Consider the following 21,965-nt stretch of genomic DNA (forward strand, 5'->3'; position numbering starts at 1 on the left):
TGGGGTCTGCCTGCACCTGGGAACCTGTGCCTCTCCACCTCTCTAGCCAGCTGCTCTTTGTGTTTTTACCTGAGGTTGCCAGGTCAGGCTGGCCCAAACGCCAGCATGATTTTCACTATGAAAATGAAAGGCTTTTGGTCCTGCTGGTCCTTCCTCATTCCTTTGGTCCCACCATGCTCCCAGGGGAGAAGACTCCCCTGATGGCAGCTGTGGTTTATGAGCACGCCTGTGTGGCTGTGAGGGTGTGTTCACAGCTGACATATTGACACATTTGGGGTTTTTTTGGTACAGAGACTTGGGTTCAGCACCTTCAGTTGCAGCATGTGAACATGCCCTGATTGCTGCTGGGCTGTGGGAAATGGGCTGAGAAGGAGCACAGCCCGTGGATGGGGGCTGGTGGAACTCCCCTGTCCTCACATCCTGCTTGTCTCAGATCAAGTCTGGCTTCCTTCAACTTGATCCCACTCCGGAGTGAGCAGGGTGGGCCCAGTGCTCTGAATTCAAAGTGCCATTGGCCCAACAGCTCTTACTGCCAAAAAATCCCCGTGCCCTCTGCTGCTGGGCAAACAGAGCTCACCCGAACCCTGATGGGGCCAGGCAGGACCTGGCTGTCACGGGTGGCTGTGCCTGGAGCTGCCCCGAGCAAGGCGGGAGCAGAGCAGGCAGTGGGTGCAGCTGGTTTGGCCCAGCATTCCAGGGCCCCTGTGGGCTCAGCTCTGCAGGGGCTGCCATGGATCCCTTCGGCATCAGCAGCTGGGAGCTGCTTTTGGGCAGTGCTGGTGGGATGTGTCCCGGTGCTCCGCAGCGAAAGGAAGCAGGAGGCCGACGGTGACGCTGTGAGAGTGGGGAGGAAGCTCTGGCTGCAGGAGGGGATTTCCAGAACATTGTGATCTGCTGCTTATGCAAATCAGAAACTCAAATTAACCTGGCAGGATGGGAGGGCTCTGGGATGGAGGGCAAAGGAGAGGCAGGGGAGGGAGCCTGGGATAGTTGGCTGCTGGGAGGGCAGAAGGGAGTGTGAAAGGGATCAAGATAGGAGAGAAGGGACATATTGTGGAACATTCCTGCTCCAGCAAGCCTCTGAAGTACCCTGCCTTCACGGGGGGCTGGATCACACGCTGGCTTTCCAGGGATGCTGGGCTGCTTTACCGTCTCACTGAATGAGGGCTCCCTTCTTCCTCTGCCTCTGGCATGTGAGGCCAGACTCAGTGTCACCCATTTCACAGCACATCACCACCTCCTGCCAGCCTCTGCCTCCTCCACAGTCAGCAGGGATGGGTTGTGGTGAGACCTGGTGCAGTCTCATAGTGGGGCCAAAAAACTGTGGGAACCAGGTCTAGGATTGCTCAGAGGATTTCCTTGCATGACTTAAGCTTTGAATAATTTGGAATCTCATTGTACAAAACCAGCAATAGGCACAGAGGGGATTTTCCCCTCTTCCTCTCTCCCCAGGCCATGTCTCATCCAGTTGCAATGCCTGAGAACAGGGCTCAGCAGCAGTCATCATGTCCTGTAGAGACATGGGAACAGTCCTGGAGAGCTCAGCTGTTTCCCCAGCCCAGCTCGCCACCTCCCAAGGCTGAAGGCTGGGTTTCTCCTTTCAGAGGAAGGGGAGAATGGCAGGTGGGATGGAAGTGGCTTGCATTGTGCTGGGGATTTAGACCAGCATCCCATCTGCCTCTGTGGCTCCTCCTCTCCAGGGGCTGGCAGCAAAGAGGATCTGCAGTGGCTGACTCAGAGCAGAGGTCCGGCCCTCTCTGGGGCTCGTGGGGTTTTCTGGATGTTGCAACCTGTGAAATCTAGCCTTGGCTTTGCCTGGAAGCGAGCCCTTGCCCCCGACATTGCTGGTCAATGTGCAAGGTGTAAATCCCAGACTCCTCCCTGCAGTACCCCTGAAAGCTAAAGCGTGGATGGCCAGCACACACCTGCCTCCAGCCCTTACCCTGCTCACAGCCTTGCTGATTTTCCCCCTTCCTTTCCTAGCCTTCCTTGAAATGCTCACCTCCTTGTTGATCTCAGAGGTCAGGCATGGGATTTGTCACTGACTGCTCTCAGAGTGGGTGGGTTGGAGCCAGGGAGCAGAGGTTTTCATGGACAGTGGTGCTATGAAGTGGATTTTCTGTGGAGACTGGGGTGCTACAGGGATAGGGATGAAGCTGCCTTATGAGTGAGTCCCAGAGGCCATGCTAGTGCTTCCCAAGTTCCCATCACCCTCCTGGCCTTAGGATAGGTAGATCTGCTGAGTTCAGGCCAGTTTGTGGTTCTTTGTAGGGCAGACCCAACCCCAGCATGGGGCAGGTGCTGAAATAATCTGTGCTCAAATGGAGTATTGACTGTGCTGAGTATTTGCAGCAATTAAAATACCACCAGCTGTTTTCTGCTCCAGCTGAAACAGCAGCTGCTGCAGGAGATGGATTACCATGGCACTGGGGCAAGAGAGAGCATTTTTGCCTGCAGGACCTTTCCAGAAGAGAGAGTTGCTCAAGGAAGAAACCCCATCTCACTCTCCCGTCCTGTGCCCAAACATTGTGTGACTCTGCTATCTTGTCTGCATTGTAGGAGCAGCCTGCAGCAGGTACCAGGGAAACTCCTGGCCTTGGGAACAGTGTGCTCTGGTCAGCCAGTCCTCCTGGTGGTGGCATCACCCTGAGCTGGGCTGGGGACTGGCCCTGAGGGGCTGACTTGTGGTCCAGTGCCACTCCGAGACATCCAGGCTGTGGGTGGTGAATGGCCCTGGCCATTGGTGTGTAACAGTTGTGGTACAGCCAGAAAATTCACTGGAGTGTTTATACCTGGGAACATCCCCACTGTACAAACCTCTCAGGTGTCTGTTTTGGCAACAAGAATGAAGCAGATGATGGCTCACGTGTCATGGCCCTGTGCTAACCAGGGTTTCCCCCCTGCTCTGCAGGAACAGGGCTCTGCTGCCCCAAATCTTCCTCTCCCAGGGGTGATGGGCTGTCACCCAAGCCTCAAAACTTCCTTGGGCCTTCCTGACTCCTGAGCCCTGTTCCCAGCTGCAGACCAGCTCTGCTCCCTGCAGTCTGTGCCACCCTCATCTCCAGAAGCCTCTGCTGCAGAGCTCGGAGCTGCCGCACCAGAGCTGCAGGAAGGGACGGGCAGATGGAGGTTGGGGTTACATCATCCCTTGAAAACAACTTCTGCAGCTGCTCAGTCTTTGCAGCAGGTTCCTGGCCAAGCAGGTGACCCCTAGGCTGCTGCAGGTGTGGCCAGGTGTGTGTTGAGGCCCCCAGATGCTGTCTGGACAGGGATGCCCAATCCTACTTACACACAGGGACTAGACAGAGGAACCCAAATCTCTATGGGAAGTATGGGGAGGGTGAAAAAGCTTCAACCAGACTGTTTTCTACCAAGAAAGGTTATTTTGTTACATGGGGATGTTTTACAGGAAGGCATCAAGGGAATTTTTAGTGGGATAATACCCACCTGAGTTGTTTCAGCTTCCCTGGTTTGTCTCTACATGTTGCTGCTTCTTGACCTCAGCTGGTTTTGAAGTGTTGTAATAATATTGTGTTATTATTCCTAACACTGCTTTGATACTTTGAAGGTGAAGCTTTCCTCACCCAGCTGTTCTGAGGAAGACTAGGGTATTCACAACTTTTTGTTCTGACTTGGAAACAATTGAAAGTGCTGGAATTTCCCGCTTTTGGAAATTCCAGTTCTTTTCTCCCGAGTGTTGGGGGAAGTGCAAACAAACTGTTTGGGGGCGTAGCCTCTGTGGCATGTGCCTTTCGACTGCTTCTTCAGCAGCTTGAAAGCACAGGAAACCGCGTGCAAGGACGGGTGGATGCCATCAAGTCTGATTTGTATCTCTGGTTTATGAAAGCATCATCCACACAACAGCATGAACCCTGCCGGGGATTTTCAGAGGCATGAAGTGAAGCCCTTGGTGAAGTCCCTGCACTGCTGCCAGCCCAACATGCATTTTCAGCCCCTTTCTCAGCAGAAGCGTTGCTCAGAGAGGTTTTGTGGTGTCTTCAGGGCCCTCCCTAGAGCTGGGGTTGGGCTGCTACCCGAGTCTGCCTACGGGAGCAAGGAGACACCAAGGCTTCCCAGTCCCACCCAAACCTGCCCCAGTAAGTCAACTGCTCTCGCCCCAGGGTCAGCAACAGTGAGGTTTTATTTATCAGATTTTAAATTGTCTTTTCCATCTGGGTAAATTCTTTGGTTTAGTGGCATGTTCGGGTATGAATTATTTTGCTTCAAGACAGACAATCTCCCTACCCAGACCCCTCTGCTCCCCTCCCCGAGACTCCCCCGCTTGCAATGTGGTGCTGCTTTCCAGCGCAAAGTGAGTTGTTCTCTGGAGGGGACTGAGTGTCCCCCGAAGCCCCCGAAGCTGCGGTGACATCAAGGCAGTGGCTGTGTGCTGGCTCAGACACAAGGGGCCCCAGCTGCCACCTAGTCCTCCCCACCACACAGGGCCAGCAGAGCCTTGCGGTAGTCGCCGGAGGTGTCCTTCTGCAAGAGCGAGAGCTGTGTCAGAACCAGCCCTGGGGAAGCCTGGTTCAAGGTGCCGGGCACAGGGAAGGCACAGCTCCATGTCCTGGACACCCTGCAGGTATCCCTGCAGCAGTGGAAGATGCCAGCACATCCTCTCTAGAGCCAGACCAGCCAACTCTGGGGCTGCTGGGGGCAGGCTCCCCCTGCCCAGGTGATGCTCAGCCCTTGTGCTGCTCCTGGCTCAGGTCCCCTCAGGGCTCAGGGCCAGGACTCAGCCAGACAAGGTGATGAGGCAGGAAGGGATGTCCCTGTCCCTCACCTCAATCATGTGGTGCAGCGATTTGTCAAACAGGTCGATGAACTCGCCCCGGATGTTGAGCAGGTCAATCTCGCTCCGAGAAATCATGATCCGGGTCAGGGTCCTCTCATCTGTGCCTGCACCCTGCAAGGGAGAGCTTGAACAAAAAGCCCTGCAGGGACTGGCACTCACAGATGCTCCTGGCATCTCCAGCACTGTCCAAGCTGGGCATCAGGCCCACAGGAAGGCCACAAAAATGAGTCTGGAACACCTCTCCTGTGAGGAAAGGCTGAAGGAACTGGGGTTGTTCAGCCTGAAGATGAGGATGCTCTGGAGAAATCTTATTGCTGTCTTTTAATACTTAAAAGGGGCTTTAGAAAGATGGGGACAAACTTTTTAGCAGGGAATGTAGTGATAGGAAAAGGGGTGATGGTTTTAAGTTATAAGAGAAGTTTCAGACTAGTTACAAGGAAGAAGTTTTTTACAGTGAGGGTGGTGAAACTGGCACAAGTTGCCCAGAAAGGTGGTGGATCTCCCCTCTATGGAAACATTCATGGCCAGTTTGGATGGGGCCTTAAATAGTCTTGAATCAAGATCCTCCCAATGCAGGGAATTGGACTAGATGAAACCTTTAAAGGTCACTTCCAACCCTAACTGTGGTCTCTAACTGTTCCATGACCTCTCCTTGGACGTATGCTGGACTTGCTGCCAGCAAGACATCAGCCTGACACATCTCCTGAAAACCCCAGATGTTGGTTTGAGCTCAGCCCTCCCTACTCCCTCAGGGACAGCCAGAGGACAAACCCCATCCGTTCCATGGGGTTAAAGCACAGTCCCAAAGAATCCCAGCACAGCCCTCTCCCCCAGCCCAGCCCCAGGAGGGCCTGTCCTCACCTTCATGGACTTGTAGAGCTTGTCAGCGAAGAAAGCTGGCTTGTTCTTCACACTCCGGACTGCAACACACAGAGGGGACAGAGAGTGGCTTCATGGCACCCAGGGGACACATCACAGCAAGGAGCTGTGGCACCACTGTCTCAGCCACAAGCCCTCCTCGGTACAAGGGTGCAGGCCTGGCCCTCTCTAGAGACCCCATAAATGTCCCAACCCCGTGCCCCAGTGGGAGTCTCCATGGCCCCGTGGCAGCAGGAATCTGCGGCCCCACTGCCGTGGCAGTGACAGCTGAAGGGGCTGCGTGCCCTGCAGGGTGCCCTGCCCAGGGGGGCACTGACCGATGGCCACGAAGGCGTCCCTCACGTCTCCCGACATCCGCTTCTTGATGGCGTGCTCCACGTCGTGGTTGGTCATCTTGATGAACTCCTGGAACACTGGGGATGGGGAGAGGAAAGGGCACTGCTGAGCTGTTCCACCCCAGCCCTGGGCACCCCGGAGACTCGAGCCTCAGCTGTGGACACTTCTGGGACCAGAGCAGGCTTGGGTGACTTCAACGAGCCACCTCAAATGCCAGGCCATACCATCTCTGCCCACTGCCTCATCCCCACCACAGCTGGGGGGACAGGGCTCAACTTCAACCTTGAGGGGACCCCCATCTCCCACGCAGCCCAAATGCAAGCACGTGTGTTGCAGCTGATGCAGAAGTGTGGTCCTACCTCTGCGGAGGTGGGCGTAGCTGCGGGTGCAGAGGATGCTGAGGAACCGCGTCTCCAGGGAGTCGCTGGAGTCATTGCTGGACACATCAGCAAGTTTCTGGGAGAGAACAAAGAGTCAAGAGGGATATATAGCAGACAGGGACACAGGTGTCAAAAAGCTCTTCCTGGGACAGACAGTCCTGACTGGAAACCCTTTTGTAAAGAGATTATGAGCAGGAAAATAGCTGGGGATTTTTTCCCCCTAAAAAAGACATTTCCTCTCCACGGATGTGAAGCTGCACACTCACAGATTATCTCTAAGAAAAGATGTTTTCCAAATGTTATGGAAAAAGCTCTGCAATGCTCATAGTTAAGACTTTTTTGTCCTTTGTGGAGGATGTTTCAGGGGTGACCAACACCTCCTGAAGAAGAAATCCAGGGCTGCCAGACACAGAAGCCACTCTGGGCCACAGCAGTGCTGCCTATGAATGAACAGCTGCCATTCCTCTGTGGGCATCAGTGGGAGGCTGTGCTCATCTCATCTGTTAAGCTGTTGCAGGAGAAAGTCACCCCTTCCCCAGTTCCCACTTTTGGGGAGCCAGGGAAGCCAGCCCTGAGGTCCCACATGCAGGCAGCAGGCAGGCTTGGGCCCCAGGGGCAGGGCAGGTGCCTTCCTCCCTCTCCTGCCCCACACTGCAGGGAAGTGCCCTCATTGCAGGTCCCACCTGTCCCCTTGTCCCCTGTCCTCATGCAAGAGTCCCAAGCCAGTGAGCACAGCCCATGTGGTCAGAAAGGCCTGGCTTGTGGGGCTGCAATTCCCAGCCCCAGCCCTGCACCCCAGGACTGCAGCATCCCTTCAAATATGCAGAAGGGTGAGGAGCAAAAAGGCAGGCACTCACCAGGGTCTCAGCAACAACCTGGTGGAGAGAGAGAGACAGGAAGACAACAGGGTCAGAAGGTGCTGCTCAACCTTTATCATTCCCTCACAAAGCAAGGGAAGTCTGGCAAAATCCCTTGAAACTACCTGTCCCCAGGTCCCTGCTTCCCCATGAGCAGGACCTGTGTCCTCCTCTGGTTTGGCCTCTACACCAGTACCTTGGGAGGGTGGTCTTTGGCCAAACAAAGTGAGTCCCCCCAGCCCTGGAGCTTGGGTGCCAGCCTGTTGCTCCTCTTGGAGCATCCTTGCCTGGCTTTAGGCTGGCTCCCTCTGCCTGTGGGGTGAGGGGAAGGGCAGCTTTGCTGACAAAACACAGCGTGGTGCCAGGTCAGGTGCCACCTGCCTGGTTTGTCCCTGGGCATGTCATCCCTGGCTCTCTCTGTGCAGCAGGTGAGGTGAGCAGCAGCACATGCAGCAGGGGTGCAGGCAGTGAATGGGCAGTGATGCTTTAGGATTTTAGCCTTTATATTTTTCATAGATTTGTAATCCTGCAATGCCTTAGTGTGTAACTCTAAACTCCAGGTAGAGTGTTAGCGACTGCTTTCCCATTTTAGTAAGATAAAACAATTCCTCTCCAGGCCTGGGAATCAAGGACACCTTATTGTCTCAGGCTCCAAGAAATGTAAACAAAAGGGAGTTGGGGGGGAGCAAATTTGTGGTAAATTACTTCATTACCTGAAGCTGTAATTGGAATATTAACCCCTAATATGCAAATAGACCAAACATAAAATTATTAAAACCCATGACCTGTCATCCATTTTTGGGTGCAGCCCCTGGGGGGTTACATCTGTCCTAAATGTACCTGAAGGCTCTTCAATAAATATAAGTGCTTTTTATTCTCTTAATTTTGTCTCGCTTCTGTTTTTAGATGGTCAAGAAAAGGCAGGAGCAGAAGTACAGGCAGAGAGCGTGGCAGGGTGCAGGCAGTGCATGGGCAGAGGTGCAGAGAGCATGGCAGGGTGCAGGCAGTGCCTGGGCAGAGGTGCAGAGAGCATGGCAGGGGTGGCAGGGTGCAGGCAGTGCATGGGCAGGCACACAGGCAGCACAGCATCCACTCCCTCTGCTGGTGGCAGCCCTGCTGGGAATGCTGTGCTGCTCTCCCGAGCATTGAAACATGCAGTGCTGGCACAGCACAGCCAAGCAAGATCTCGGGTTGGACCCTGCACAGATCTTCTGAGCCCCTTAAAGAAAAGCCCCAGCCCTGAGGAGCAGGAGCTCAGGGGACACAGCCTGTGGGTCACAGGTCTCTGGGACCAGCAGCTCAGCCAGGGAATGGCCCCCACACCTCCCTGCACTGCTTCTGGCTGCTCAGCCTTCCCCCTCCAGTTGTGTCTCACCACACCAGGAGAGGTCTGCAGCACCCCAGTGTGTCAGGGCTGTCCCCTGCACAACACACAGAGGTGGGTGGCTCCTGCAGACCAGCCCAAAGCTGTGTTTGAAGCTCAAGAGCCAAATTTCAGCATCAGTGTGTGTTACTGAACTCCAGAGTGGCAGCTCTGCAGCCTACAGGTGGGGAACTCCCTGGGGCTGCTCTCCCTGTGCATGGAGCAGCAGAGCTTCAGGAGTCAGGCATGGGAGCTTTACTTCCAAGGGTTTCATTTCACCTGGCATCTCCCCCTGCACTTTACAGAGACCCTGGCCCAGCAGCATTTGCTTCCCTGAGAATGTCTATTCCAGAGCAGGGCATGCAACATCCTCTCCTTTTTTTTAATGCAAAGCCCATGAGAGCACTGCTAGTATGGGTCTCACCTTGGCATCTTCGTGTGCCTGCGTGGGGTTCTCTGGTCCTTCATCACGGTTGCCCTGTGGTTGGATAAAAAAAGCATGGAGTTGGAGAGGGGACATCTCCTGGGAGTTGTGAGGGGGTGGCTGACAGAGTCCAGCAGCACTGCCCAGCCAGGCAGGGATGCTGTGTCTTCAGCCACTGTCCTCCCAGACCCCCAGCACTGCCTGTGGCAGGGAGAGGAAAAGAGCCAGTGAGAGCTGCTCTTACCAGAGCCAGGGAGACGAGAATCCTCTTGAAATGCCCCGATGTGTCAGAGCTCAGGTCATCCTCCAGGCTCTTGTGGTAGGCTGTGGAGAAGGGATGGCTGAGCCTGCAGCTCAGATTCCCACCCAGCAGTGCCTGTTGTCTCCCTGATCCCCATGGGAAGCATGGCTGAAGCAGATGCTGAATTCAAACCCGGGGAAGAAGGATCACCCCAGGAGCTCTAATGCCCTGAGCATATGCACAGCCTCTTCTCCAGGTACTCTGGAGGAAATAGGATCACTGTGAAAGAGCTCTCAGGGAAGGAGACAATGATGGCAGAGCTGGGGCATGTCACCATGAGATGGAGAGAGGCGAGGACCTCTGCTGGGGGGACTAACAGACCTTCACAGCACCAAGCCATGGACCCAACCCAGAGACAAAACTCTGCCTGGGCTCTGGAAGGGCCTTGCACAGTGTGCTCTGTGCCCAGAACCCAGGTGCTCCCCCAGTCCCTGCTGTGCCCTACCTTCCTGATAGGCCTCGTTGATAGCCCTGATCTCCTGGTTGTTCCGCGTGGCCATGATTTCGATGAGGACGCTCTCATCTGTGCCAGCCCCCTGGAAGAGAGTGCCATGGTGGGTGCTGCAGGTGCCAACACCAGATGGGGACAGGATGGCACTGCCATGCAGGCAGAAGTCTACATCCAGCAAATGGCCCCAAGGGCTGGCAGGAATCAACATGGGAGTGTCCTAGTACACTGCTAGTGGGGTCCCAGCTGGTGTGACTGGTGGATAGCAGTGCATGTCACTGGTTTGCCCCCACCCTGGCTCTCCAGTGGCCACCAGCTGGGTGAGCATGCTGGACTGCAAAGAGGCATGCAAGTCTTGAGTGCAAACCAGGTCTTTGTCCTGGTGCTTTCTGACATTTTATTCTCCATAGGAGAGACCCTGGGGCACATGAAGCTATGGGCATTGACAGCCCCGGGCCACCAGCAGTGTGACAATTACCTCCACAGCTTTCCTCAGCTGCTTGGCATCATACTGCGCCGGCGTCAGCATCAGCCCGAGGATCAGCTTGGCCAAGCTGCCAGACAGCTCGGATTTCAGGTCTGCCATCAGGTCCTGCAAAAACGTTTGAGGGCTCAGTCCCCAGTTGCTTCAGCAGGGATGGACCAGTTGAGGCAACATGAGAGAAAAGAAGGGGAGGAGAGCTTAGGGATTGGAGACATCTGTGAAAACCCTTGGGGCAATTTAAAGTCACATCTTTGGGTGGCTCTGGGGAGATTCTGGCTCTGGAGACCTCTGTGCAGAGCTGAGGATGGGGCAAGCCCAGGGGAAGGGACACCCTCGCTTGGGCTGGGGGGCACCCAGAGTGGGAGGCTGCTGTGACAACTCTGTTTCTCTTTGGGTTGTCATGCCAGGGCATGTGGTTGTGCCCCAGCTGCCCACTGCTCCCTGGGCAGGATTCCTTTCAGTGAGGGGCTGATCTCCCTGTGGGAGGGGGCAGGATGGAAGCAGGATGGGAAGGAGACTGCAGTACCCTGCCATAATGAGCCTTGTAAGCCTTTATGATCTGTTGCCTCTGGGCGTTGCTCCTCTTGGTCACCACCTCTATGATGGCCCCTTCATCCGTGCCTGCAAGGACAGCAGAGCCACACTGTGTCACCGTGTCACCCCTGATCACGGGCACATCGCCACCCCTGCAAACTGGGCAGGCGGGGAAGGGAGAACTCCCACACCCCATGGGGCTTCCATGGAGCCATGCAGGGTGGATTTTGTGCCCCAGGAGCTGCTGAGGAGCAGGACACAGCTAAACTCAGCCAGCAGGACAGGCCTAAGCTCACGGTCCCCACTTACCCAGGCCCTTCATCGCCTTCCTCAGCACCTGTGCATCACCATCGTCGTTGAAGTCTCCTGCAGGCTGCACGGTTCCTCGCAGCTGTGGATGCAGAGAGGGGCTCATGCTCACCCTCGAGATGAGAGGCAGGGAGGAAGGGATGAAGGGATGGAGAGATGGAGAGAAGGAGAGATGGAGAAGAGGGAAGGTGCCACCCAGCAAGCTGAGGCCAAAGCAGGTTCTGTGTTAGTGCAAGCACCTGGGGATCAGTGAGGATCTCCCCACCACTGTCACCTCTTCCGTTAAGGGGAAAACCATAGCCAGACCAGCAGAGCGCAGGAGAAAAACAGCAACTGACAGTCCCTGGAGTCTTGGTGCCCTGCCCAGTGTTACACCTGCCTGCCCTAGCCTGGAACATCTCAGCCTGGGCTGGCCATGTCACCGAGAGACAGAGCAGGAGTCACTGAAAGGGTGCCCACTCCTGCCCTACAGTTCTATCTTCCTGTGTCCTTATGCTCCAAACACATCTCTGTCCTCACAGTGTTCATGTAGGGCTCAGGGTGTATTTTCTGCACCTCCCAAAGCACCCTTTTGTGGGAGTTTCAGCTGCATGCAGGTTGCTGCTGCCCATACTGCAGCCATGCCCTGGCCAGCTCTGGGCTACCCCAGGGGACAGGAGTTCTTTGGTGGGCACTGGAGCCAGGGCTGCATGTGATGCATTGCAGAGACATGCAGGACCCACTGCCCCAAGGGAGAAAGGCCTCAGAGAGAGGAGGGGGTTAGTGGAGCCACGGGGGGCAGCCAGCCCTGCCACGGTTACACCCTGCCAACCTCGTACCCCAAAACCAGAGAACGGCATCGAGAGAGGCCGGGGAGCAGAGTCAGAGCAGAGCTGTGGGGCTGGCTGTGCCCCACGGCAGAGAGGAGCAGCCAGGGGTCCCAAGCTGGCAGGCAGCACAGAGAGGGCAGGGGGGTGGGGGTGCTGACCTCCACTTTGACCGCACTAAGCTCCCACATCCGATAGGCCACCTGCGCCGCCTCGGGGAAGAACTCACCTGCAGCACTGCAACGGAGGGCAAGGACAGGGGACAGTGAGCCACGGGGGCCCTGCGCCTGCCAGCAGCCCCCCTCACCCTGCCTTGCTCCTCCATGAGGGGTTTGTGTCCACTGGGCACGGGGGCAGGAACCAGGTGCTTGCTGTGGGGCTGGATGGGTGGGGATGGGAGGAAATGTGTGGTGAATCCCAGCCTCCCCCACCAGAGCATCCTCCCTCCAGGGGTTTGGCTCTGCCCTGCAGGGCTCCCATGTGCCAAGAAGGGACCATGACACTGTGGCTGGCCATGCAGAGGGGCCACAGGGCCCCCTGTACCAAACCACAGTCACTGTGGGTGCTGCTGGACCAGGTGCTCCACCGGGCTCTGACCCAGATGTTGTACCCAGCACCAAGGGAACAAAGAGGGACAAGGGGGGTGACAAGGGTGGTCTTACTCATCATCCCCTCCACACAGCTTCAGCAGAGCCTTCTTGTACTCCCCAGACGTGTCCTCCTGGAAAAGCAGATGGAGACAGAGGACATAAAAACAAGGTAGTGCCATGGGATGGGCTCATGCAGAGGGGTCTCCCTGAACCCTGTCCTCAGAGATGGACACCCAGCACAGCCCTCCCAGGGGTGCTGGCACCGTGAGGGAGGCAGCACCAGCAGCTGCTTGGAGGGTGAGCAAGGACCCCCAGCACTTACCTTTATCATGTTGTAGAGAGATTTCTCATACTTGGTCCTGAACACCTCCCGGATGTCCAGCATGTCGATCTCGCTGCGCGACACCATGATGCGGATCAGCGTGTTGTCCCTCGTGCCCAGACCCTGCAATGGACCAGCCCCACGTCAAGCCTGGGGTGGCCAAGCAACTCTGCTCAGCCCAGCACACGTTGGACCCTCTATCTGATTTCTACCCAGCCCTGGGTGTGAAGGAATAACTCCTTTGGAGGGAAGGGCAGAGACCCCGGGTCACCCAAGTCCTGCCTTCATGGACCTGTGTCACCCTGCTCTCCAGCAGCACCCCGTGGCAAGGGGCCCCCTCCTCTGGCCAGATCCCTGCAATGCTGGGGGGACCCTGTAGATGAGGGGAAATACACTCACCTTCATGGCCTTGTAGAGCCTTTCAGCAAAATACTCTGCTTTGCTTCTGATGCATTTCACTGCAGGGAAATCGAGGTGTGGTGAGGGATGCCAGCACCCAGCTTCACCAGTGCCCCCAGTGCCCCCAACCTCTGAGCACCCACACCCATGGGAACCACATCCAGCATGCCCACCCACCCTGAAGGAGCCTCCCTGAGCTCCCTGATACCAGGTACACCACAGCCCTGACCCTGCTGGCCCCGGTGCTGAGCCCTCCCAGCCCAGGAAGGGCAGTGATGTGGTTTCACAGGGTCCCCACGTGGGGCTGGCTTACCCACGGCCAACATCAGCTTCTCAAAGTCACCAGAGAGCTCCCCCCGGATGCTCCTCTCAATGGGCTTCCCAGCAATCTTCAGATATTCATCAAAGACTGTGGGATGAGAGCAAGGAGATGCCTGGAGAAGCTGCCAAGGCACCTTCAGGCCCACCCTGAGCTCGCAGGTGATGCTCACCCAGGCGGAGATGCTGCCTGCTCCTCCGGCCAAGGATGTAGATGAACTGGGCCTCATCTGTGCCCCATTTCAGCTCGCCAGCTTCCAGCAGGTCCTGGTGGGATGGAGAAGGTGGCACAGCCTGACTCGGGGTGCTCCCTTGGCACCCACCCACCTTTTGCAGCCTAAATCCAGATGTCCCAGTGGCACCAGCCCCATCCCTGCCCAGATACCACCTATCAGTGACCCACCAAGCCTCACCTTGGCATCCTGCTCCACCAAGTCCTCGCTCACCACATCGTCCTCTTCCCTGGCACCCTGTGGGACAGAGATGGGCTCAGCCCTTCAGGCACAGGCATCCACCACCTACAGATGCTGGACATACCTGAAGCAGAACAACAAGCATCTTCTTGAAGTGGCCTGATGTGTCTCCAACGATGTCAGCTTCCAGGTCTCTCTGATAGGCTGGAAGAGGAAGGGAAGAAGTCAGACCTGGAGACCTGGATCCCTTCACCTCTGCCCTTTTTGTGGCCCAAGGGGACACAGGGCAGCCCCTGCCCTTTCTCAGCCCTCACCATCCTTGTAGGCAGCCACCAGGTCGTGGATCTCCTGGTTGGTGCGGGAGGCGAGGATCTCAATGAGGCACTTCTCATCCGTGCCAACGCCCTGCGGGCAGAGACACAGCCCCGTGAGCCCTGGGGCTGGCTGGGTGCCCTCAGAGGGGCCCTGGCAGCGTGCCCACCCCTTACCGAGATGGCATCTTTGATCTCTTTGGCATCTCCATAAGCTGGGGGCCGCATCAGGCTCACGATCAGCCGCTCAAACTTCCCCGTGAGCTCGTACTTCAGGTCTGCAATGAGGTCCTGGTGGAGGGGGAGAAAGGGGCTGGGGCATCCTTTGCTCCACAGCATCTCCAGGTGGGTGCAGGGAGCGCTGGGTCCCTGTGAGGGCTCGGTGGCAGCCACGGCCACTTGTGTTTGCAGTGGGGCCACAGGGCAGGGAGAGTTCCTGCCTTTACCTTCCCATAGAGGGACTTGTAGGCTTGGCAGATCTCCACCCGCTGCTTGTTGCTTCTGGATGTGATGAGGTCGAGGATGGCCTCCTTGTCACTGCCTGTGGGGAGAGCCAGGAGTCACCAGAGCCACCCTGCTGTGCCCAGAGCTGCTCTGGACATGGGGCTGGGAGGACAAGCAGAGCCAAGCTGGCTCCGGGGAGGAGAGGAACCCAGGAGAGCTTCAGCACACTGCTGAAGGCAGCTGAGAGGGGAAGTGATGCAGGACACCCAGCCATGCAAGGGTCAGCCAGGGAATAAGGGACACCAGCAGGGGTAGCCCTGGCACAGTCTGAAGGAGCATCCATACCAAATCCCTTCATGGCATTGTACAAGGCCTCTGCGTCCTGGTTGGCGTCAAAGCCCTGGAAATCCTTCACTGAGCCCCTGTAGACCTAGGGGAAAGGAGGCAGAAGGTAGGAGAGGAAGGAGCAGCCCCAGTGGGACAGGGGAAGGAGAAGCTGAAGCTGAGCAGGACTGAGGTCAGATCCGTTATGGCTCAGGCTGCCCAAGGCAAGCTCAAGCTCAGACATAAACAGTTGTTCTCCTCTGCAGTTGTTTCCTTTCCTGTTTACTCTCCCTACAGAGGGAATTAATTTTCCACTGCCTGTTGCAAGCAAGGAACCACTCTGGATAATGAGGATGCCCAGGCCCTGCATGGCCTCCAAGCACAGAGACAAAATTACAGGCACAAATGGGCTGCTAAGTGGAAAACTCTGAGAAGCATCAGAGCTGCCAATAGTTTGTCCTGCTCCAGCATGCACTCCCATGGGGCCCAAGCTGATCCAAGGGGCTGGAGCAGAGACCCTGGGTATTGGGAAAGACTTTCCTGAGTGCCTGAGAAATCCTGGGGGTTGATATGATCCACTTCTATCTGCTCTTCAGCCACTTCCAGACTGCCCAGGAATGACACCTCCAGTGACCTCAGGAAAAAGGAGGGACTGAAATCCCCCTTCCCAGGTCAGCTTTTTCAGGGAATTCACCCCACGGGAGCCTGGAGCCGGACCCTGAATGAGATCAGCACCACCGTGGGTGGAAGCAGAGGTGAAACCATCCTGGCCCCACATGAGGAACTGGGATACATCCCCACCAGAGGCACAGAGTGGGAAGAACCGAGCAGCAGCATTTCTTTATTAGTTGTGCCGAGAAACAGGAGGGCTGGGAGCTGAGCTGGGGCTGTCAGCTGTGCCAGCACTCTGGGAAACTGAGCATCCTCCCTTGGCTCTGCTTGTACCGCGTGCCAGCAGGGTCTGTGCACCTCCCTGGGCTCATCTGCTCAGGATCTGCTGCACGGCTTCTCTGAGATCTCAGGAGCTGTACCAAGGCCCAGGCCTGCTGCCAGCATGGACATCAAAGCCAGCACATCCTCAGAGGAGATGGGCATCAATATCCCTGACCCAGGAAGTGCCTCCAGGAATGAGCCCAAGGATGGCCTCAGGGCAGCTCTACACCCACCGCTCTCCCGGGCCCCATCCCAAAGTCACAGCACAACAGCTCTGCTGCACATCCCCCCAGCACCCTCGGAAACAAACCAGCCTCTCTCCTCCTGCTTCCAGAGAGAAACTGGGCGCATCCCACAAGCCCTGTTGGGAGGAGCTGCTGGCACTGTGTCCCTGTGGCAGGGAGCAGGAGGAGGTGCTGCCCTTCCAGGGAACCCGGCGGGCACGGGACAGATCGTATTGCAGGTGATTCATCGGGACAGCTGGATTTAGCCCCACTTCCCAGCAGCTCCCAGACCCTCCTGGCTTGGCACAAGCTGCTCCCACACACATGCCTTACGGGAATGGAAATAAATTGCAAGGCAAAGAAGGTGCCTGGAGGCAGCAGGAGTGAACAAGGGTGGCTGGAAGGTATTGGGAGTCAAGATGCTGGCTTTGGTTATATGGAGAGGAAGGGCAGGGCTGTGTTCCTGCCTGCTGAGTCTTCAAAGCATGAGCTGCCTGCCTTGCTCAGGCAAGGGAAACTGAGGCAGGAGCTCAGTGCTCCTCATCACCCCACACTCCCTGCATTCTCTGTGGGAATGAGCCCCAGGGAAGCACAGGAACATCTGTTAGGATGGAAACAGCATCCTGCCCACTGCATACTCTTCATACCCCCATCCCACTTTCCATCCTGTTTCAGCTGCCAGGGGCCTCCTGGCTCCCCTCCTCCAGCCTCTGAGTCATCCTGGCCTGCCTGGGACCTCCCAGCTAAAAATAAGCCACACTGGGGCCAAGAGGGTGGAAGCAAAATTCCCAGTGTGGCTTTTTTCTCTTCCACCCCATGGCTGCTTGGGGTCCTGTACTACTGCAGGAAAATCCTCACCTGCACCGTGCCTCAGTTTCCCCATCCAGGGCAACCACTGCCGTAGCTGGGCAGGAAGCTTTGGGTAGTAAGGTTGGAGGAAATAATTGCTTGATTTCTCCAGGGAATGGAAAGCAGAGCCAGGCCCCAGCAGAGCAGAAGGGAGGCTCTGGGCTGGGACTCCTCCCCTCCACAGGCAGGCTGCACTGAGCCAGCCACGCAGGGTTTTCCACCCACACTGAGGTGTTTTCCTGGCTGCAGGGGAGCACCTGCTCACCCAGCTGCCACACTGCACCAGCCCCAGTCTGGAGTGGGAAGTAATCCAGACTGGGGAGAGGGGAAGGGCCCAAACTGGGCTGCATGCCTTGCAGCACTCTCAGGAGGGAGTTTTCTCCATCAAATGCCCAAATCCCCAGTGCAACATCTCTCCTCCTCCCCTTCCCACGGCCCCGCGTCTGTCCCCCATCCCATTGTGGTCCCAAAAGGATTTTTGCTCCTTGCTGTCCCTGCTCCCCAGCCCAACACTTCCCCCATCTGCATCCCATGCAGACAGCCCTGGCTGCAGAGGCAGGAATGTAAACAGGCTCTGGGCAGCATGGAGTCCATGCACGTCACCACATCCTTGCTGCTGCTGGAGACACTGCCCCAGCTCTGGGGTCTGCCCTCAGCCCACCCCTGCCATGTGGAGGTCACCCTTACCTTTCCTTGGGGTGCCATGGTTCCCGAGCTGGAATTCACTGGAGCGAGGGAAAGGAGGAGCTGTGGGAGGGAACAGAAAGGCCAGTGTGAGCCAAGGCCCCTCTCTGCAGGTTCTATGAGCTAAGGGAGGGTTTGCTCCCTCCTGGGGGTGATGCCCATGGCAGAGCACTGCCAGGTGCTGCAGGATGGATCAGGGAGAGGCGCTTTGCTGCTTTGCACAGCCACCCTGTGGTTACTGAGCCTTTGGTCCCTGGCACTGAGGGGACCCCACAGGCCAGGGGCAGCACAGAGCCTGCACAGTTTCCTGTCGGTACCAAGAGCAACCAGAGGGGAAAAATGTGCTGAATACATGGAAACGGGCCGAGCATCCTCTGCAGGGCTGGGCCTTCTCACTGCACCCCTCAGTGTCCCTTCTGCTCCCTGCAGCCCAAGCCCTGGGGCCATCCCAGCTTCAGCAGCTGCTGGGGACTTTTCCTTGTCTCATGGTGCTGGGCAGCCCCCACAATATCCCCAGAGCTGTTATCTGAGTTTCCGTGCAGCGATCAAGGCCACCACCAGTCCCACACATCCTTGGAGACCAGGAAACACAGCTGGGTTTCCAGGGTAACCTGCAGGTTGTTTTATTAACACCAGCACCATTTATAACTGCAACCCACTGCGCTGTGGGCTCTCCCCACCCTCCCAGAGAAAGTCCCCCAACAGCGCCATTTGCTCTGAAAGAAGCTGGTAGAGGGAGAAAAACAGCTGGGAAATGGAGCCCGGCCATGAATGAACCGCTGAGCGTCAGCTGAGGCCAGCCGTGAGGCACGGCCCCGCCTGGCTCCTTCACCCTCCCCTGAGACACGTCGCAGAAAAATTCAGAGCAGAGCAGGGCCACCCTGGGGGATTTCTGACCCCAGAGGAGCTCGGTTTCATGCCATGGAGCGAGCAGGAGAAATCACATGAACTTCCCTGGCTTGGCTGCAGGAGCTCCCGTGTGAGGGGAGACCCAGCCCTGCAGCCCTCTGTGTCCCCTGCGTGGCTGCAGAAGGCTTTTAAAAGCACCACAGGCACCGTGGTGGAGGGGAGCAGGGCTGCTTTCCCTTCCCCTTGCCCCTGCTGAGGCTGTGATACTTAGCCCTTCCTGGCCGGGCACAGCCCCACATGCCCCGCACGCAGTGGGGCCGCACTGCGGCCGGGGCTGGGTGGGCTCCCCTTGCCCCTGCTGAGGCTGTGATCCCCAGCCCTTGCCGTGGCTCCTGGCCGGGCACAGCCCCACATGCCCCGCACGCAGTGGGGCCGCACTGCGGCCGGGGCTGGGTGGGTGCCAAGGATCCCACCCCTGTTAATGCCCCTTTGCAGCCTGCACACGGAGCCGTGGACCCTGCTGGGCGTGGGGAGATCCCAGCGTGGCCCTTCTCCCTCACTCCGTGCCTGTGGCAGCGCGGCTGAGAACGCCCGGCTCATCCCGGCAGTGGAATCGCCGACCACACCCAGCCCCCGACCTGTCCTTACGGTGCCCCGTCCCTGTCCCCTGCTGCTGCTGACACCTCCGGGCATCCCGGGAGAGCAGCCCCGGGAAAATCCCCGCACAAGCACACCCCATCCATGGGCAGCAGTGGCCCAGCATGGGGGTACGCCTGCCCCCCACCCAACAAATGAGAAATGCGGGTTATGGGGATCCCGTGAGACATCCCAAGGGATGTGCACAGCCCTTGTGGAAGCCTCTGTTTGGCCAGCAGTGCCCCCCTCCAGGCTCTCCAAAGCCCCCAGAGGTGTGAGCTCAGGGCTGCACCCCAAGAGCCCGACTGGCCCGGGGGGCTCCCCCAGCACAGAGGCCGCACCACACAGTGCCCCGCCACCCGCTGCCCCGAAGCAAAGCGATCTTCCCCGCGTTAAAAACACCGGACCATCCTCCTGACAGCGCTAGCGACTTCCCCAAAACGCCCTGCCCCACCCTACTGCCAAAAATCCTCCCAGGCCTTCAGCAGCTCCGAGCCTCTGGGCTGCTGCGGGCTGCGTTTACCTGGTACCTGGTACCTGGTACCTGGTACCCACAGCTTGGTGGGTACCAAAGCAGGGGGATCCTCAGCGCGGATCCCGGCTGGAAGGAGGGAGCGGGGGCGTTTGCGCGGCCGCCGCAGCCCCAAAGCTCGGACTGCGGCGCATCCCGGCCGGGACACACCCCGCGGGGCCCACCTCAGAAAGCAGCACCGACAGCGCACCCCCGGGGGTTCGTCACGAAGGAAAGATTTTTTTCATGAAAAGAAAAAAAGCACCCAGGGACTCCCCCTGCAGCCACCCCTTGGAGGGAGCCTCCGCTTGCACAGCTCACCGCCCGGCGCAGCCAGGAATTTACACCACTTTCCTCCCCCCCAGGCCATTGCGGAAAAAAGTGCCCGGCCCCGTGGGGCGCCCCGGCCCGCACCCCCGTGCCCGCACCCCCGTGCCCGCACCCCCGTGCCCGCACCCCCGTGCCCGGCCCGCAGCGGCACTGACCGGCAGCGCGGAGCCTCCCGGCTGTTCCTGCGGCCGAGCGCCCGTCCTTGGCCAGCAGCTGTTTCCTCACGGCGAGACGTCACCGCCCCCGAGTCCCCGCCTGCCACGGCCGGGGCCACATCCCACCCCCGGAGCCGAGCCAGACCCGCCGGGTGCCCGCGGTGCGGCGGCGCCCGATGGCACCCGCAAAATCAGCCGTGGCACCCGATGTCACCCGCAAAATCAGTCGTGGCACCCGATGTCACCCGCAAAATCTCCGTGCCCTGCCCGGCTGTGGGGAAGGGGGTCTCCCGGCACCAGAGCCCCGCTGGTGTGTTCGGGGGCACTGTGCCAGCAGCGGTGGCCCAGTGCCACACGCACGCTGCCGGGCCACGCCGGTGACTGCGTTTCAGGGCGGAAATGTCACCCCTGTGTCCCCCCAGCTGTGGTTTCCTGGCGAACGCCGGGCGCAGGGTGCCCCGCTGCCTCCCGGTCCTGCCGCCAGCCTGCACCTCCCCTGCACCAAATCACCCCAAGTCACCCCAAATCAGCCCTGCCCTGCTCCTGGCTGGGAAATGCCCACCCCTGGCCCTCTGCAGGAGTCCGAGGGAGGAAGAACGGCCTGACCTTGGTCCCCTGGGAGGAGGGAGGTGCTGACCCAGGTGCGATGAGCACCCACGGGCAGGACCCGAGCTGCAGCCTGACCTGGTTTTGCCCCCAGCGCTCTCTTCCCGTGCTGCAGGCACGGATGAGGTGCAGGCTGAGGCTCTCCAGGATGCTGCTGGCGGGCTGAACCGCTGTCTGCGCTGTCCTGAGGCCGTTTCCTGCCCCGCCTCACCCATTTTCAACCCGGCTCCTTCTTTGCCGCCTCCCAGCCAGCGCAGAGGCTGCGGCGGGGCTGGAGGAGCTGGCGGGGCTTCCCAGGAGCCACGGGCTGTGATGTCTGACACCAGCCAGAGCAGAAAACCCCACGGGACTCCCGGAGATGCTGAAGGCTGCTGGTGTGTAACCTTTCAGGCATCCCAGGCCTGATGGTACCCACTGGCTTGAGCATCTCTCTGGGGCTGCGAGGCAGCTGAGCTGCTCAGCCCTGCCTGTCCGGGGCAGCACAGACCCCAGGATGGCTGGCATGCAGCCACAGGGCTGTGCTCTCCTGGAGGAGCCCGGCAGGGTGAGACCCTCACAGCCTCCTCCCAGCACTGCCTGCTCCTTCCTGCCCTGTTTTTCCCTCAGAGCAATGTTCCCTTGGGCTGGTACTGCTATCTGGGACCTCGCTCATGTGAGATGGCGTGGGTGACAAGCACGGCTTTGTTCTCCCTGTGCTGCAGTGTGGGACAGCAGCCCTGCTCTCCCTGGCTGGTGTGCTGAGCCCCCCTGCCCCAGAGGTGCCCACAGAGCCCAGCAGCTCACAGGGGTTCTAGACAGGGGCTGCCCCACAGAGCCAGGACAAGCAGCCTTGTGGTTGGAGTGTACATGCTTTAGATGCTCTGGATCCTTCCTTGCTTTGCTCCTCCATGGCTCCTGCTCCCTTCCTCTGCTCCGTGCAAGCTGAAAGCCAGAGGATGGGCTGAGCCACAGCCTGAGAGTTTTTTGTCTCAAAATACTGTAAGCAGACTCAGTGGCTGAGCACTTTCTACAATAAAATCAAAGTTGGCTCTTCACACCAAAACACCTCCTCAGAGCCCGGACTTGGTGCTCTTCTCCCAGGATGCTGATGACCAACCAGGTCACCCCATCACTTCCTCCATGGCCTGTCCTTGCCAGGAGCAGCCGTGCAG

At 58.2% G+C, this 21,965-nt stretch overlaps 1 protein-coding gene across 2 annotated transcripts; it reads right to left on the reverse strand.

The window, feature by feature from the left end:
- Window positions 1–4,123: 4,123 nt before the first annotated feature.
- On the reverse strand, window positions 4,124–20,310 carry ANXA6 (annexin A6). 2 transcript variants are annotated; one of them, XM_039701353.1, is made up of 26 exons: window positions 20,209–20,310; window positions 17,731–17,790; window positions 15,059–15,143; window positions 14,716–14,810; window positions 14,447–14,560; window positions 14,273–14,363; window positions 14,083–14,162; window positions 13,959–14,015; window positions 13,719–13,812; window positions 13,541–13,636; window positions 13,228–13,286; window positions 12,829–12,951; window positions 12,579–12,637; window positions 12,078–12,153; window positions 11,111–11,192; window positions 10,794–10,888; window positions 10,262–10,375; window positions 9,781–9,871; window positions 9,279–9,358; window positions 9,035–9,088; window positions 7,248–7,265; window positions 6,370–6,466; window positions 5,992–6,087; window positions 5,657–5,715; window positions 4,784–4,906; window positions 4,124–4,482 (listed from the first exon to the last, which is right to left on the reverse strand). In XM_039701353.1, the coding sequence occupies exons 2-26, from the start codon at window positions 17,746–17,748 to the stop codon at window positions 4,423–4,425; spliced, it is 2,016 nt and encodes a 671-aa protein (XP_039557287.1). In that variant the 5' UTR covers window positions 17,749–17,790; window positions 20,209–20,310; the 3' UTR covers window positions 4,124–4,422. The 2 variants fall into 2 exon arrangements, with proteins under 2 accessions (XP_039557287.1, XP_039557288.1); XM_039701354.1 differs by lacking the exon at window positions 7,248–7,265.
- Between the last annotated feature and the right edge of the window lie 1,655 nt (window positions 20,311–21,965).

The sequence above is a fragment of the Passer montanus genome, unplaced genomic scaffold (assembly GCF_014805655.1).
Source record: "Passer montanus isolate IOZ18808 unplaced genomic scaffold, ASM1480565v1 scaffold15, whole genome shotgun sequence".
Taxonomy (NCBI): Eukaryota; Metazoa; Chordata; class Aves; order Passeriformes; family Passeridae; genus Passer; species Passer montanus.